This window comes from Cyanistes caeruleus, unplaced genomic scaffold, assembly GCF_971803275.1.
Source record: "Cyanistes caeruleus unplaced genomic scaffold, bCyaCae1.hap1.1 HAP1_SCAFFOLD_135, whole genome shotgun sequence".
In the NCBI taxonomy this organism is placed as follows: Eukaryota; Metazoa; Chordata; class Aves; order Passeriformes; family Paridae; genus Cyanistes; species Cyanistes caeruleus.
Window position 1 is genome coordinate 326,593 of NW_028255932.1, and position 14,818 is coordinate 341,410.

The 14,818-nt window shown below is 49.6% G+C and overlaps 1 protein-coding gene across 2 annotated transcripts in view; it reads right to left on the bottom strand.

The window, feature by feature from the left end:
- LOC147645999 (serine/threonine-protein kinase PAK 3-like) overlaps positions 1-12,653 on the bottom strand; it is a 134,568-nt gene extending 121,915 nt beyond the window's left edge. For both annotated transcript variants that reach the window (XR_015282023.1, XM_086874020.1), the window contains exons 1-14: positions 12,059-12,653; positions 10,355-10,392; positions 9,798-9,929; positions 8,181-8,315; positions 7,564-7,908; positions 7,028-7,117; positions 6,454-6,628; positions 4,913-4,976; positions 4,168-4,216; positions 3,677-3,789; positions 2,967-3,084; positions 2,183-2,282; positions 1,522-1,718; positions 35-172 (exon numbers count right to left, since the gene is read on the bottom strand). Coding sequence is in view for 1 of the 2 variants with exons in the window: in XM_086874020.1 (XP_086730146.1) it covers positions 35-172; positions 1,522-1,718; positions 2,183-2,282; positions 2,967-3,084; positions 3,677-3,789; positions 4,168-4,216; positions 4,913-4,976; positions 6,454-6,628; positions 7,028-7,117; positions 7,564-7,908; positions 8,181-8,315; positions 9,798-9,929; positions 10,355-10,392; positions 12,059-12,137 (1,773 nt within the window). In the remaining variant the exon portion in view is untranslated. The remainder of the gene's footprint in view (positions 1-34; positions 173-1,521; positions 1,719-2,182; positions 2,283-2,966; positions 3,085-3,676; positions 3,790-4,167; positions 4,217-4,912; positions 4,977-6,453; positions 6,629-7,027; positions 7,118-7,563; positions 7,909-8,180; positions 8,316-9,797; positions 9,930-10,354; positions 10,393-12,058) is intronic.
- Positions 12,654-14,818: the final 2,165 nt, after the last annotated feature.

A 14,818-nucleotide genomic window follows, 5' to 3' on the forward strand; every position in this document is an offset into this window, starting at 1 on the left:
CACTGTTTCACCTGCAGCCCTTTTGGCATTTTACCTGCAGCAGCTCCTTGGCAGACCAGCGCTGCGCCTCGCCTTTCTGCAGGCAGCAGCTCAGGAAGTCACGCAGCAAAGGCGAGAATTGCTCGGGCTGCCGCAGCTGTGGGCTCCCTTCTGTGGCTATGTGGAATTTAGCCTGGAGAAAAAGGAAACACAAGGCTCCACCTGCTTCTTTCCCATCTGGAACTGCTCTCCCAGAGCCCATTGTTCCAGCTCCACTCTGCAGTGGCAGTTTTTGCCCTGGTAGAGAGGCAGAGATGACTTTCCTGTAGCATTTAGATGACAACTTTCCTGTATCATGAAAAAACCCAAGCCCCAAAGCCACAGCTTTGCCAACATCCAGCAGATCTTGCCTTGGCAGCTGATTTCATTGCCTGATCTAGTTAGTGGCAACTACATCAGCAAATACATGTTTCCTTCTCGGAGGATTCCCAGCAGCTTGGCAGCCTTTTTGGAAGAGGGATTTTGCTATTCTAACTAACTGTACTATTCCAAGGTTTCTTACATGAAAAGAATCTCTGCAGTGCTTGTTGGTCCCTTAAGCACAGCTGCCATAAAACAAAACTCATCAGGCTTTTTGTCCTGTTCTTGAAAATGATGGTAATTGGAAGAAAAGAAAGGAAATGCAGCAGGTGTTCCTCAGGGAAGGAAACAAACCTTTGGAATCTCATTTTCAACACAGACACATTAAGATGCCTCCACAAATGTATTGGGTTGAAAATGCCTGTTTGGGCACACAGGAGCCACCTGCAGCTCTGTCTCTCAGCACTCTGAAAATTTCAGGTTCCCTTATGTGGCAAAAGGAAAATATTCATGGTGAAATCAGAAGTGTCATCCCTGTGGTAAGCCTGTGCTCGTTGGATTCTCAAGTCAATGCATTAACGCTGTGCCCATCCCAGAAAGTGCCAGGAAACAAACAGGAGGTTTTGGCAGGCTCTCCCTGTCACCAGGCTCCAGCTTGGTGATATGGAGAAAGTAGCTTGGGTTAGGAAAGAAGGTGGTCACTGAGTGTCTCAGCAGCACTGCACAAGAAGCAGAAGAGACTCTGGCTTTACAGCCTCATCTCCAGGTTTCAGGCAAGTTTCCCTGTGAGAAGAATGGGGCTGCACTTCTTCTCTCAAAAGCACTGTTTTAGAAACTTGGTTTGGTTTGAGTTTCTTTGCTTCATTTCTGGAAAGATAACAGCAGTTCTGAGATGCTTGTTTCCTATTCTTGGGGCCATCTACACAGCCAAAAGAGCTGGAACGACTTCTAAGGCAAAGCAAAATGCTGCCTGAGAATGGAGATGGTTTGGGCGAGGTAAGGCTTGAGTTCCCCCAGTGCTGCAACCAAAGCTCCAGCAGATGCTGATGTGCTGCAGGGCCATTTGTAGAAGGGGCCTTGGTGGAAGTACTTCCAGCAGATGGCCATGGGATTTTGTGCAGTGAGCAGAGAACACGGGACAGGTGAGAAAGACAGCGGGATCAGAGAGTATTTGCTCCTTACCGATCGAGCAGTAAAACTGTCATAAGGAGTTTTTTGTTCGGCCATTTCAATTGCCACAATTCCAAAAGACCACACGTCCACTTTGGGGCCATATGGTTGACGCTTCACCACTTCAGGTGCCATCCACCAAGGAGTCCCGGTCACCGAGCACCGCTGATTTTGCTCAGGGGTGAGCTGAGCAGAAAGGCCAAAATCAGCTGAGGAGAAAGCAAAATACTCTTTTAATTTTAATACTCTCAATTAGGAAACCAAGCCAGAGAATTCCCCAGTGGAAGTTGGAGAATGTGCAGTTGAATTTCCTGGACAACACTCCCTGCTCTGTTTCCTTGGGGCTTTGGCCAAGGCAATATGAATTGGCTACTTCAAACATCCCCCCATTTCTTACACTTCCTCCAGCAGTGCCTTTTGTTCCCCTGAAGGTTTAGATTGCAGCTCCCTCCCTCTGGAAGGAACACACACAGACACACACAGAGCAATAGCACTCTTGGCTGCTTGTGGTTCCTTGTCATAGCTGTGTGCACCCTGCAACTGTGCCTTCAGCCCACAGCAGGGGGGACCCCTGCACTGCCAGCAGCAGCATTTTTGGGGAGCTGGCAGTCACTGAAAGCAGCCCCACACCCCCCATTCCTGGAAGGCTGAAGCTGAGCAAGAATACACTGACCCAGCTTGACAGAGCCGTCGGTTCTGAGAAGGATGTTGTTGCTCTTGACATCTCGATGGATCACGTGGTTGGAGTGAAGAAAATCCAGTCCTTGCAGGCACTGAGAGAGAAAAGAGAACCAGGGGGGCAAAAAGTAGTGCTGTGAGTTCATCGCACAAGCAAGGAAACAGCTGTGGAAGGTTCCCTTTGCAGGGGAATGGGGAGGAATGGCAGAACACAGTGCCATTGAGAGCAAGAGCCTGCTGCTCCAACAGGAGCAGAGCAGCACCTTTCTCAGGAAAGGCATGTCAGCTTTTGAAAGAGCACCAGCAACTGCTGTTGTAGACTGTCCCCTGCAAAGCAGCCAGGGTGACTGCAGCTGCAGTGCATGTGCTCAGAAGCAAACAGCATTTGGGCTGCACTACTATGCTTTTCAGCTGAGGACTAAAAGAAATTAGTCTCTTTTTTTCTTTCCTGTTTGTTTCAAATCCTGCCAGCACACCTTTGCTTTAGAGACAAGGAATGTAGTGCAGACAGGCAAAAGTTTAGCTAGGCAAGGTGGAGAAGTGCAAATGCCAATGCAAGAGACAGAGCTAGAATACAAGAGCAGGGGTTAAGAGGACAGGAAGTGAGTCCAGTGAGTGTAGGGGCACTGGCAGACAGTTCCCTTGAGATGCTCTTGCTTGCCCATAGCCTAGCAGCAGCACAGAAACCAAGCGTGGCCCATGAAATCCCTCCCGTTCTGAGCCCCTGTTTCCCAGACAATGCAGCTCAAGGCCTTGGAAGCACAGATGGGATCCCTGACCTCCCGACTGACAGCTGCAATCTCTCCTTCAGACATTTGAATCTCATCGATGAGATCTCTCAGAGTGCCTCCGTCCATGTACTCCATCACCAGCCAGAGTTCCTCATGCACAAGGTAGCTGAAAAAAGGAAACAAGGCCATGCAGGTGAACATGCACGCCTAGGTTGGTTTTTTACTTGAGTCTTGTTTCTGGGTCCCTTGGAGACAAGGGCAGAAGAAAAGGAATAGACATTGCCTCTAGGCTGTGCAGTGTTTGCAGTCTGTGCTGTCTCAAGGAGAAAGGCAGTTTAGGAAGAGCCCAGATAAAAAACCTGTCACGCATGGCATTTCTGGAAATAAGCACCTAGTCTTCCTGGCATGCACAGCAATGGAAAAGAGGGGCAACAATGCAAGGGCAATCCTCTCTTGGATGGTTCATCAGCATTTAAGAAACTTGAAAAATTCAATCCCAAAGAACTGTGGAGGCAATGAACTTAGAAGGTATTGAATTCTTGAGATAGGGCTGATGCAGGTTTTTGAACAATGTTCAGTCTGCATTTGCCAGGGTGGATTCATGCAGACAAAATGCAGTCTCTTCCCATCCATTGGAGATAAGTAGAGAAATAATCATTAACAGCTCTATTTCCTGCCACTGACCAAAGTGGGTTTTTAAGCTCTCATGCTTGTAGTATGTAAAGAAACATTCAAGGGATAGGACCGTGACCACTCACCTGGCTAAGTAATTCACGATCCTGGGACTCCTATTACTCTCCATGATCCTGATTTCATTCATGGTTAGTATCTTCCTACTCACTCCTTGCACATTTATTTTCTTTATGGCCACCTCAAATGACATTGAAAAGGAGTAATTTGAGAAAATTGGTAGCATGAGACCACAACACACATGGAGCAAGTGATTTTGGAATGGCACAGCCAAGCTGTGCCCAAGTGCCTTGTGATTAGACCTCATCACTGGAGTAATTAGGAAGTGACATTGCAACAGCCCATTTCTCTGCTCCCTTGGGGGTCAGTTACAGGACATGTGGCCACTGGCGATTTGCCTTGTCCACAAAGCCTGTTCCAAGTGCAATTTGCAGGCTGGCTCCAGTCTGTGCTTCTTGTGCCTTTTCAGCACAGCTCTACTCAAAGCTCCAGCCACAGCTGTCAGCAGTGGGGAAAGGCCTGGAGAGCAGCAGAGGCTGCAGGGGCTGTTGCCATTTACCTCTCCTCCTGTTGCAATGTCAAGTGCTCTGGAAACCTCTCCAAAACCCCTAGAAACAAAACAGCAGCAAAGAAAGGAGAAGCCATTTAGATCTTGCACTGAAAGCCAGTCCAGACAGGAGAGCTCTGCTGTAAATGCCTAAAAGCTGCAGGTTGCAGGAGGGGTGTGCCAGAAGGCAGATGATGCATTTTCCCCTCAAGTGCCTGGGCACTGGGCCTGTTCCTGAAGCCTTGGGCTTTACTGCCTCAGCTCCAAAAGGCAGCTTATTCCTTCATCTCGGCTATCAGCTTCTAAACTGTGCAATTCTAATCCTGAGCACGGAGTATTTCCTTTAGCAAACTCTTGGAGAGAAATGTTCCTGAGAACTGTTATCTGACAGCTCTCATTGGGGGTAGGTTGTGCTTTCAGGCAAGCAAGATTCTTCTCCTTTCATTAGTGTGGCCAGATGATTTGGAGACATCCAAAAATGTGAAGGAAATGAACCCTGAGCTGTCCCACACTTGAGAGACAAGCAGATTTCCCAGGTTCTGTTCCTTGCTGCAGGCAAGACCTTGGCAGCATGGAGATGTCTTTGACAATGCCTTCTGAGCACACTTGACAAATTCTGGCCAGTACTGAGAGATGGGGCAGACTAAGCCCGCTGTCTAAACATGTGGACAACTTGTCTGACTTCTCACTTGATGGATATTCCCCCAGGGAAACACCTGGCCCGTGGCTGTGTAGAAGTGACTGTGGTTGGACTCACCCGCTGCCAAGACTTTCCAGTTCGATGTATTTTGTGACGGGATTTTCCTTGTTCACCATTCTCCCTGAGGGAAACAAAATGCAAGATGCTGACTTTCAGGCAGAGATCCCAACTTGCAGGAGATGCCAAAGGCAGCCCCGCTGTCTGGGGCTCTGAACCCTCTGTGGTCAGCTGGGCAGCAAGCACAGCAGCAACAAGACAGGCAGTTGTGCAGTACAAATGGGCAGCAGAGAGACTGATTTTGTCCAGTCCTTGGAAGGAAATGAAGCGCAGAGAGCACAGCAGGGCACAGCACAAGGCTGGCAAAGGCCAAGCATGAGCACTGACAAGCAATGGCAAGAAGACACAGCCAGCCTGAGCCCCTGACAAGCTGTGGCCCCCGTTCAGGACACAACAGCATTGCCTTGGAGATCAGACACACCCAGGTGCAGATCAAGGCCCTTTTGTGTGCCAGCAGGTGAAGGTAGACACCAAATCAGCTGGGATCTTTTCTCAGCCCCACCAGGTCTTTTCTGAGAGCACAGCACTGGCAGCTGTTATGGGCAAGAAGCAGATTAAATGGGTTGTGCTGCAGAATCACAAAGGGCTTGATGTGTTTTCCCAGAGACTGATCTGAGCAGGGCTTGGGCCAATAGGTAGGATTCTAAGAGTCATGGGAATGGCTGGGAATCAGGGATGAAAAAGTGCCATGGATCTGAGGAATACACAGCACAGGGGCTGCAGGCTCGCTCCTGAGAAATGCCTGCAGTGCTGTTTTATCTGATCACAACACGTGGATGTGTCTCTTGGACACATCTTTATAAAAATAAAACTAGGATATTAATTACAGATTGTTATACAAATATCTGTTTCTTCAGTGTGGGCCCAATGAAAACATCTCTTGCTCTGTTTCTGCTGTCACCTGATGTTCTTTCAAAGGAGTCCTCACTGACAAAAATACAGCATTCTCATAAAAACCTTGTAGATGTAGTAGAGGCAATAAATACAGTCCTAAAAATGACACCAGTAAGACACCTGGGGCAGAACAGCTCTTTCAGGATGGAGAAAAAACAAACTCTACCAAAAAACCCCAAATCTGAAACCAAAAAGTATAGAAACTGAAAACTAAAAACAGAACCACAACAAAAAGACAAAACCCCAAATCCAATCAATATCTCTGAAGTCTTTTGGTTCTGACGAGTGGTGGGAAGTCTCGAGTCTAAGGAGAATTTAGGAATCAATTATTCTGTTCAGTTTGGCCACTAGCACACAGGACTTGCATAGATCATTTGCTGGGCCACAGCCTTCTGCTGATCCAAGAACAATTCCTGCTTCTGCCTTTAGTGGCAAGGGAATGCCAGGCAAAGCCGAGCCAGTCCAAGCTGCCCTCAGAGGCAGCAGGAACAGCCAGAGCGCTCTCTCGCTGCCTCAGAGCACAGCAGTTCCTGTGGGGAGTCCTAAATGTCTCTGGGACACCAAAGTGAGGAGGATCATTTGCTACAGCTCTGCTGGCACGTGCACACAATACACTGTCCCTCAGACAAGAAATACACCAGACGTACTCAGTTGCTCCACGAAGTCTCCCAGGCTCTCCTGGAGCTGAGCAGCAGATGTGTCACTGCTGGACATGGACAAACTGCCCTGGCTCCACTGCTCAGCTTGGGGAACAAAGGCTCCTTTAGATGCTGCTGATGCTGCTGCTGCTGCAGCAGATTGAATGGAAGAGCCTGTGTAGATCTGCGAGAAGAAAGGAGTTTGTGTCAGAAAGCTGGCTGGCAGAGATTACCCCGAGTTCTCTTTTCAAATGCAAGCCCTTAGGAAGTTGCTGTTAGCCACATGCAAAGCTCATCAACTGGATTTTTTGGATGCCCACTTCTGGAACCAAATGGTCAAAACCCACGGTTGGTTTTAATCAAGTTGATGGCCAGTTTCATATTCCATTTTCCTGGATTTTCTCAAGGATGACTGCAACAATGACCATTCCACTTCCTCCCAAGGATCCCTTTCCCCCTCCAAGGGCTGCAGACACATTTGCAGCTCCTTGTTCTAATGTTGGAGCTCCTCCCCCTCAGTCCTCTTTTCCTGCACCATCTTCAGAAGGTGCTCAGCCTGCAGCACTTGTGCTTGGGACAGTACCTGTGCCTCCCGCCGACCTTGGGGCTCCTCATCAGCCGGCATTTGCTGGAAGCCTTCGCAGGCTGCCAGGTGAGATATCAACACGTCCACCTCAAGTCAAAGAGAACAAAGCAGTCAGAGACCACAGCTTGTCCCTGTGTGACAAGGCTCATTGACTGTGAGCAAAGGGAAAGAGCAGCACAGCAGCAGATTCACCAAGGGATACAGACAACTTGCAGCTTGTATTCCAAATCTGTCTGGGGGACTGTGTTCACTTGCAAAAAGCCCTGAAGAAACAAGGAGAGCAGGAGCAGGCCAGCAGGAATCCCTTGAGATGAGTGCTGGCAAAAGGGGCAAATGACTGGTGCCACTGTCCAGGGCAGCAGCTGAGATTGAGCACAGCAGGAAATGTCCTTCCAAGCAGCTGGGATAGACACTACAGCAGGATGGCACTGAGAGGCATCAGCCCAGCCCCCTGCTGCTCTGCAGAGGAAAGGCAAGAAGGGCAGAAAGCACCAGACTGCAGTGACTGCTGTGCCTATCGCTCTTTCACTCACTCGATTTTCTAGAGCCTCTTGCTGCTGAGCGAGGAGATGGAATTTCTCTTCGATGATCTTCCTTTCTTCCTCCAGCCTGTTCTCCCTTGCCCTGATCCTAGCCTCAGCTTCCTGCAGCTCTGCCAGAAGCTCCTCATCAGAGGCCTGTGAAGAATGACAGAGAGGAATGTCCATGAGTGGAGTGTCTGCCACTCTGTCACTCACCTGATTTCCTTGATTTCCTCTCTGCCCATGGAGATTCATCTCCTCCTGGATGTTTCTCCTGTCCTCCTCAGGCCTCCTCTTCACTGCCATGATGGCCCTCGGAGCTTCGGGCAGCTCTGCTTGGGGCTCTGCCTCGATGTTCTGTACACACAAATGGAGAGCAAGTGCCTGGGAGCTGCCATCAGGCTCAGCTTCTTCCTCAGTTTCAGCCTCAAAATCACACTCATTCAGTCACTTCTTTCTGCTTCCCTACCCACCTCTGCTTCCACTGTAACCTCCTGTCCCGCTGCTGATCTCTGCAGAGGCTCTTTGCTTTCAGGGCCTCTGGCACTCGTGGCCTGCTCAGTCCCAAGAGCTGCGTTTTATGCCCCTCTTCCTGCCCTTCACTCTGTCCCCTGCTGAGTCAGGCTTACCTGGCCATTCTCCAGTGGCTCTTCCACCTGCTGCCCCAGCTGCTCTTCCTGCTCTTGGGCTGGGAACAGCTCTCCCTCAGGCTGGCACGGCCGTCCTGATAAAACAATCTGCTCCTGCTCTTTCTCTAGAAGGATCTGCAGAGAAAGCAAGAGAAGATGGGCTTCAACTTCTCATCCAACATTTGTGGGCCAAAACTCAAAGACTGATGGGCTCCCACGTTCCCAAAGCTCTGTGCTGCTGCTCTCCTGCCTTGTTCTCTGCCCGTGGGGAAGCACAGAGTCCAAAGTGACCCTGGCAGTGCAATCAGGGCCCATCTGGCCCTGAATCTCCAACAGACTCTTGGGCAGCTGACAGGAAATGTGGGGCATTTCTCAAGGGCCTCCTTCCCCTTCTGCTGTGTCCTGCTTGTCTCTCCCTAGTGACCGACAGCCAGCCCTGTCCCACAGCTCCATCCTGGCTCTGCAGGGGCTTCCTGGGTGAGCTCAGCCCTTGGGATAGACACTGCTGGAGTTCATGTTCTTTTCAGGCCTGCACTGCCACTCCTGCCCCTCTGACATCCACACTCTTGTTAGAAATCCTGCTCAGTCAGGAGACAAGGATGTGTGCAATTTGATCCTCTGCTGCAGGTCAGAGAGCCTCTATGGCCACCTCAGGATATGGAAGAGGACCAAGGTGTTTCTCCTCCCTCTTTTGTCAGCTGAGAATTCTGAGTGGCACTGACAGAGATCCTCAAAAGGCCCCATCAACAAATTAATTGACACACCCCTAGGGATGCCAATGAAGGAAGCCATGTGTCATGTAATGCATGTATGACCAAAGTCAGCAAAAACCACCTAAAACATGGAATTGTCCCACCTCACTAGGACAGGCAGAAATTTATAGGTTAAACAGGGAGTGTCAGGACAGAAGAGGCAGGAGGAGGAAAACAGCTCTGAGGAGAAAAAACAACCATCTCTAAAGGGGTTCTTAGCAACACAAGACAGCACTCAAGGACTTGCAGCTTTGCCCCCACACTAGGCTCCAATGCAGTTTCCAAAGCTGCAGACTTCACCACAAAACATATCAACAGAAACTTGCCACTTGTGGATTTTGCCTCAGAAGAAGGGTTCAGAACTACACAGTTTGTTTCTTTGGCCACACAGGACAAGAATGGCCGGCCACAGCTTCATGGACAACACAATCATCTCCTTGCAGCTTATCAAAAGCCGAAAGACAGGTGGCCTAAAAGACTCTGCAGAAGTGAAGAATTACTCAAGGAAACTACAGAACACTTCTCCAGGTCATGCAGAGGTTTCCAAAAAGGGAAAGCAAACAAAGCAAGCCCTGTGAGCCCCAGAAATGCCGTGTGAGGCCTTGGCCATGGCTTGGCAGAAGCCAAGAGACAGAGCTTCCCTGAGCCAAGCAGCCAGCTGCTCACCCGCAGGCAGCAGCGCTTTGGGGCCTCAGCACGACGGCTCAAAGCCCAATTTCCAGCTGCCACGGGATGGGGGAATGGCTGGATGCTGGCAGGACTCCAGCACTCAGCATCCTCAGCCAGCAACAGCAAGTGCTGGCTGCTCAGAAACTTGCAGCTCTGCCTTGCACTAAAGACAGCAGCACCCAGCACTGGCACTTACTGTCTGGGCATGGTCAGGCTGGGCTGTGACCACAGCTGGAGGCTCGTGCTCCTTTTGCTCATTTTGCTCCTCTTTGGCCTCTTCTCCAGGAGCAGAGGGAGCCACAGCAGAGTCTGCTCTTGCTTCTGGGCTCTGTGGACAGATGGTGGAGTTAGGGACAGGCAGCTCCCTATCATTTAGAACCTTATTTCTCTTCAGCTCTACCAAGCACAAATCATCAGCTTTGATAGCAATGGGATTCTAAGTCTCTCCAACTAAATGAAAATGGGTTAATTCAGCCAGGCTGCAAATATCTCTGAATTAGAGAGTTCACCCTGGCTACTATCAGCAAGCAACGTTCTCTCTACAAAGCTGAGCTTTGAGTTCTTTTAAAGCTCTTCAATGGAAAATTAGGAAATAGCCAACAATGCCTTTGCTATTGCTGTTGTAAACATGGAAATGGATCTTCTTTCAGCCCACCCAGCTGGCCCTCTGCACTCTACTGCCACAGGCCAAGCTCACAGTTCCCTGCACAATTCTGAAACACCAGGAACATCAAATGTTCCTTTCTGACTCACCTCAGGATCGGCACCTCTGAACACACGGGTCAGATGACCTGCAGTGGGCAAGGAAAATGAACCAAATTCTTTGAGAAAACTGGAGAGAACCGTGGCCTATTTAGAACAGCATCTGAGAAGATCTCCCAGTCTGCATTTTCAAAGGTGTCCTGCTTGACTGGTGTGGTTTAAAGCAGCAACTAAAAAATCACTAGAAAAGTTATTTATTTCTTGCAGTGAGATATGGATTAGAACAAGAGCAAAACAGGCTCAAAACTTAAATGGAATAAAGAAAGTTTATTTACAAAAACTACAAGAATAAGAAACCAGAATAAAACTTCCAGAACAACCCTTTTCTCCCCCACTACCCAACCATTCTCTTGTTTACATGACAATATAGAGACAAAAAACTTTGGAACTTTGGTGTTTACAACAGTCCCAATTCCTGCTAGAGTCTTTTCATCAGTCTTTGTAGAGAAACAAAAGTCTTCTTCTGCTATCTATGGAGTTTTTCACAAGAAAATGATTTTTCTTCATAGCTTTCTATTTCTCTGATGCCAGCTGCGGGGAAATCTGCCATCAGTTATCTCCTCCCATTTGCCATCACTCTGAGGTGTGTTATGGGTCATGAGTCTAGGGATGTCATTTTTAAGAATGACTTATTCAAAGACAAAAGTTCTCTTTATCTGTTTTTGTGAGCCCCCCTGGAAACAGAAGTTTTCTCTTTTTGCTTCTTAAAAGCCACAAATCTTCAACTCTTACTTCTCCCCCTCTGTTCCAGCATCTCACAGTGTCACAACTACTTCATCATTTGCTCAAAATCCACACTTGGAAACACTCCGTTCCTCCCAATATACTCTGTCATGAATTAAAGGAGTTTTTATTCAGAAAACTACTGTCCATCTCCATAGCTTTAACAGAAAAATATTTCAGCTTATTAAAAGCATCTCCTTCTTTCTCTTCCCCCTCTAAATTTATTTTTTTTCATCACTGTCTTTGATGGGCTGATGGTTGATCACTCCCTCTCTCTCTCTCTCTGGAAAAAAAGGATTAATCTGCAAGTCTCATGCAGGTAGTAAAAGAGTTAAAATCTTGCTAAAGCTGCAGATGTTGATGGTGTCAGGTTTCAGTTCAGTGGCAGAAACTGCAAACCAAGTCAGGCTGGCCGGCTCCGCTTCTCCCCCCACCCCGCCCTCTGCAGCCTTGTCCGGCCTGGAGGGGGGGAGGAGGCCGAGACAGAGCCCTGTGACCTCGTCAGAAGCCAGAAACCAAAGAGAGCAAGAAATTCCCGGCCTCACATCTTCAGGTGGTGTTCACAGGTTGATCTCACTTCTCAATAGTTAAAACCGCTGCCAATTCTCACCCATGGCCAGGAATTAGTCAGGAGAAAAAACTCCCATCAGCCTCCAGCAGTTTCAACTTCCCGAGCTCTCAGAGCTATCTTAAAAGTAAAGTCACCCCAAGAGATTGAGCCAGCAAAGTGAGGAAATGACAGACTCTGCTGCCACAGGCTCTCCCGTGGAGGGAACAGAAGCCCTGCAAATGCTGCCCGCAGCCCCCTGGCTACAGACACCCCGTGTTTTGCTGAAGGTGTTGACAGGAGCTTTACCAAACCAGGGGCATCCTCATGGTCTTTGTGTTTCAATAGCAACCCGGTCACTAAGGAAGAGCAGGGAGACCTACAAAAGCCAGCTCAGGTTCCAGACAGGGAAAACCTCTACTTACGTGCCAGGTTGGTCAGGAAATAGCCAGAGTAGCCAATGACATAGATGGTGCAAATGGCAGCAGCGAGCTGCTCAATCATTTTTGCCAGTTTGCACACTCTGCTCCACCACAAGAAGAAACACGGCTCCTGTCAGTGTGCAGCTGCCCACTGACAAACGCCTCAAGCAGGAGGATGCTCCTGCACTGAGCAAGCCCAAGAGCTGCTCTGAGCCTGAGGCCTTCCGTGCACCAAGGCAACCTTGGGATGTCACCACGACAAGGTGGCATCCATGCCCTGACATCACAAAGCCAATGCTCCACGGTGCTCTGGGAATTGATGCAGAGCAACCCAACCTTCCCTACAGCAAACACAAAATTGCCTGGCAGGTTCTCCTCTGTCACAAAGGGTCACAAATCCTTTGGTGGGCTGTGGGAAATGGAAAGACAGAAACTTCCACAGATACTGAAGGGTTTGATTTACAGCCGTGGAAGGAGCTTGGGTTCATGCAATGCTAAAGGTTCACAGACGCTGAGTCGAGAATTCATAAGCTTATGTTCCTGCAGTTGCAAGTAAGAATATGCCATAAGTAAATAAAAAACTGCATTGAGTGAGATGGTGGAGAGTTTTCATCTGTAATTGTGTGATTTTATAGAGTAAGCTATGAATCTAAATATTATCCTAAGAAGTACATGTGTGTAGGTGAGCTAGCAGTGTATTGGGTGAAAAGCAGACACAGTGCAGCAGAACTTGGCAAAGATGAAAGGTGATTAAGTAATAATAAACCTCTTCAATTTAGTGCATTAGCCAAAAATCTCAAATTAGCGAATCTAAGCCATCACTGCACCAGGCTGAAGCTGAGGATCCCCAGCCAAGCTCAGAGGGAGGAGAACACAGCATTTGTGGGATCCTTTCCAGTCTGACTTGCTTTAGCTGGAGCCTGGGGGAGGAGAGAGCAGGAGAAGGGTTGGCTGAGTCCTCTCCCCTCTGCCTTGCCCTTCTCTGCTGGATCCTCAGTTCATCCCACACCCACCCCAAGACTCCATCCCCGTCCTACTGGTGCTGACGGGATTAAAGGAGATAAAGAGGAGATTAAAAAGATAGAGAGGAGAGAAAAAGAGAAGTTTAAATGCAGTTTAAATATGAAAGAAATGCATATGTTAGTGACTGCTGAGAGTTGAAAGGGAGCTGAAGGGTTTGGGAAGGGCCAGGAGCCCGTGAAGGGCTCAGGAGCTGCTGCTGCCGGGAGGGAGGAAATGCACCAATGGCTCCCAGCAGAGTCTGTGCTTTGAGGCTCTTTCCCAAACAGCTGCAGGAGGGAAAGCAGCTGAGTTTGGAGGAAGAGTTTTCTGCTGAGGTTTCCTGTTTGGAGCTGTCACAAGCTTGAGCTGCTCAAGGGAAACGCGGCTCTGCTTCCAGCAGGGCCCAACTGCCCGGGAGCACAACTTGGTTCCCTGGCCCTGAGCCAACGGGCAGCAGCAGCTTCTGTTCCCTCCTGGCTCTTGTGTCATTTCCAGCAGCACAAGGCACACCAAGAAAAGCTCCTCCAGAACATGCCATGAGAAACACAACCTGATTTCATTGCATGGAGGAGCTCTGACAGTCCCACGGGCTCAGGTTTGTTTGTCAGTGAACAGAGCAGGGAAAAGCACAGACACATTCCCTGCACAGGGAATTCCCAGGAGGAAAGTGCAGCGCTGGAGGATGTGCTTGGATACAACGTTCCCACGGCAGTTTTGGGGATAAAATTGTCAGGAGAGAGAAAATAAAAAGTGCTACCAAGGGTGGGCTGGGGAGGGCTGGTGCTTCCCGGGAGGCTCCCGAAGCTCAAGAGGACAAAGCCCAGACCTTGTCCAAGCTGCGAGCTGGGTCTGAGCCAGAAACCAGGGGGTGGCAGCGACATTGCTGCTGAAGGGCTTCAGATTGCCAAAGCTAAAGTGTCCAGGATCAAGGAACAACTTGAGGTTATGGAAGTCCCAGTGCCCACGTTCCATCCCCTTATTTCAAGCTGAAAGCAGAGCTCCACTTGTGACTCTGCTTTTTAATAAAGAATGTCAAACTTCAACAAAATTCCCTTAGAAAGACCCCATGAAGGTTCACAATGTGAGAGCTCACTCGAGGCAGCCCCAACTCCTGCCCTGGTTCAGTCCCTCTCATGCCCACTGCGCTTTCCAGCTGCTTTGCTCCAGCTCCCCCCAAATCACCATGAATTCCACTGAACTGAAACAAATCCAAATCCTCGTGGGTCGGGACAAGGGCAGGGAGAGGTCACTCAGGGATCACCATCAGGGGCACAACAGCCCGACACGGGGAAATGAACTGAACTTAGGATTGAGCAAATCAGACCAGGAGAATGAGGATTAAAATCAATCTTGAGAAACACCTCCTCCCGCTCCTGAACTTTTCTGTCCGGGCCGCTGCTCGCGGGGCACAGAGAGGGGCCCGGCCGTGTTCCTCCAAACCTCCCTGGGAATCACCCCAGAGCCCTCAGCCTTCTGTGTGCCCATCCCCGGGGCCTCCCAGTGGCCCCTGTGGCTTTCCCTGTTCATCCCAGCCTCTCCCAGTCCATTGGAATCACCCCAAATGCCCTCCCGGTCCCTCTCACTCCTCCGTGGTTCTACCTCCCCTCAGCCAATCAGAGCGCGTCTCTCTGGTGACTCATCAGTTGCCGGGCAGATCCACAGAGCCGAGAGCCCCGCGCTGGACTCGGCCGCTCAGTGCCGCGCGCTTCATTCCCAGTCCCGCCCAGTGCCACCACAGTCCCTCCCAGTGCCACCACAGTC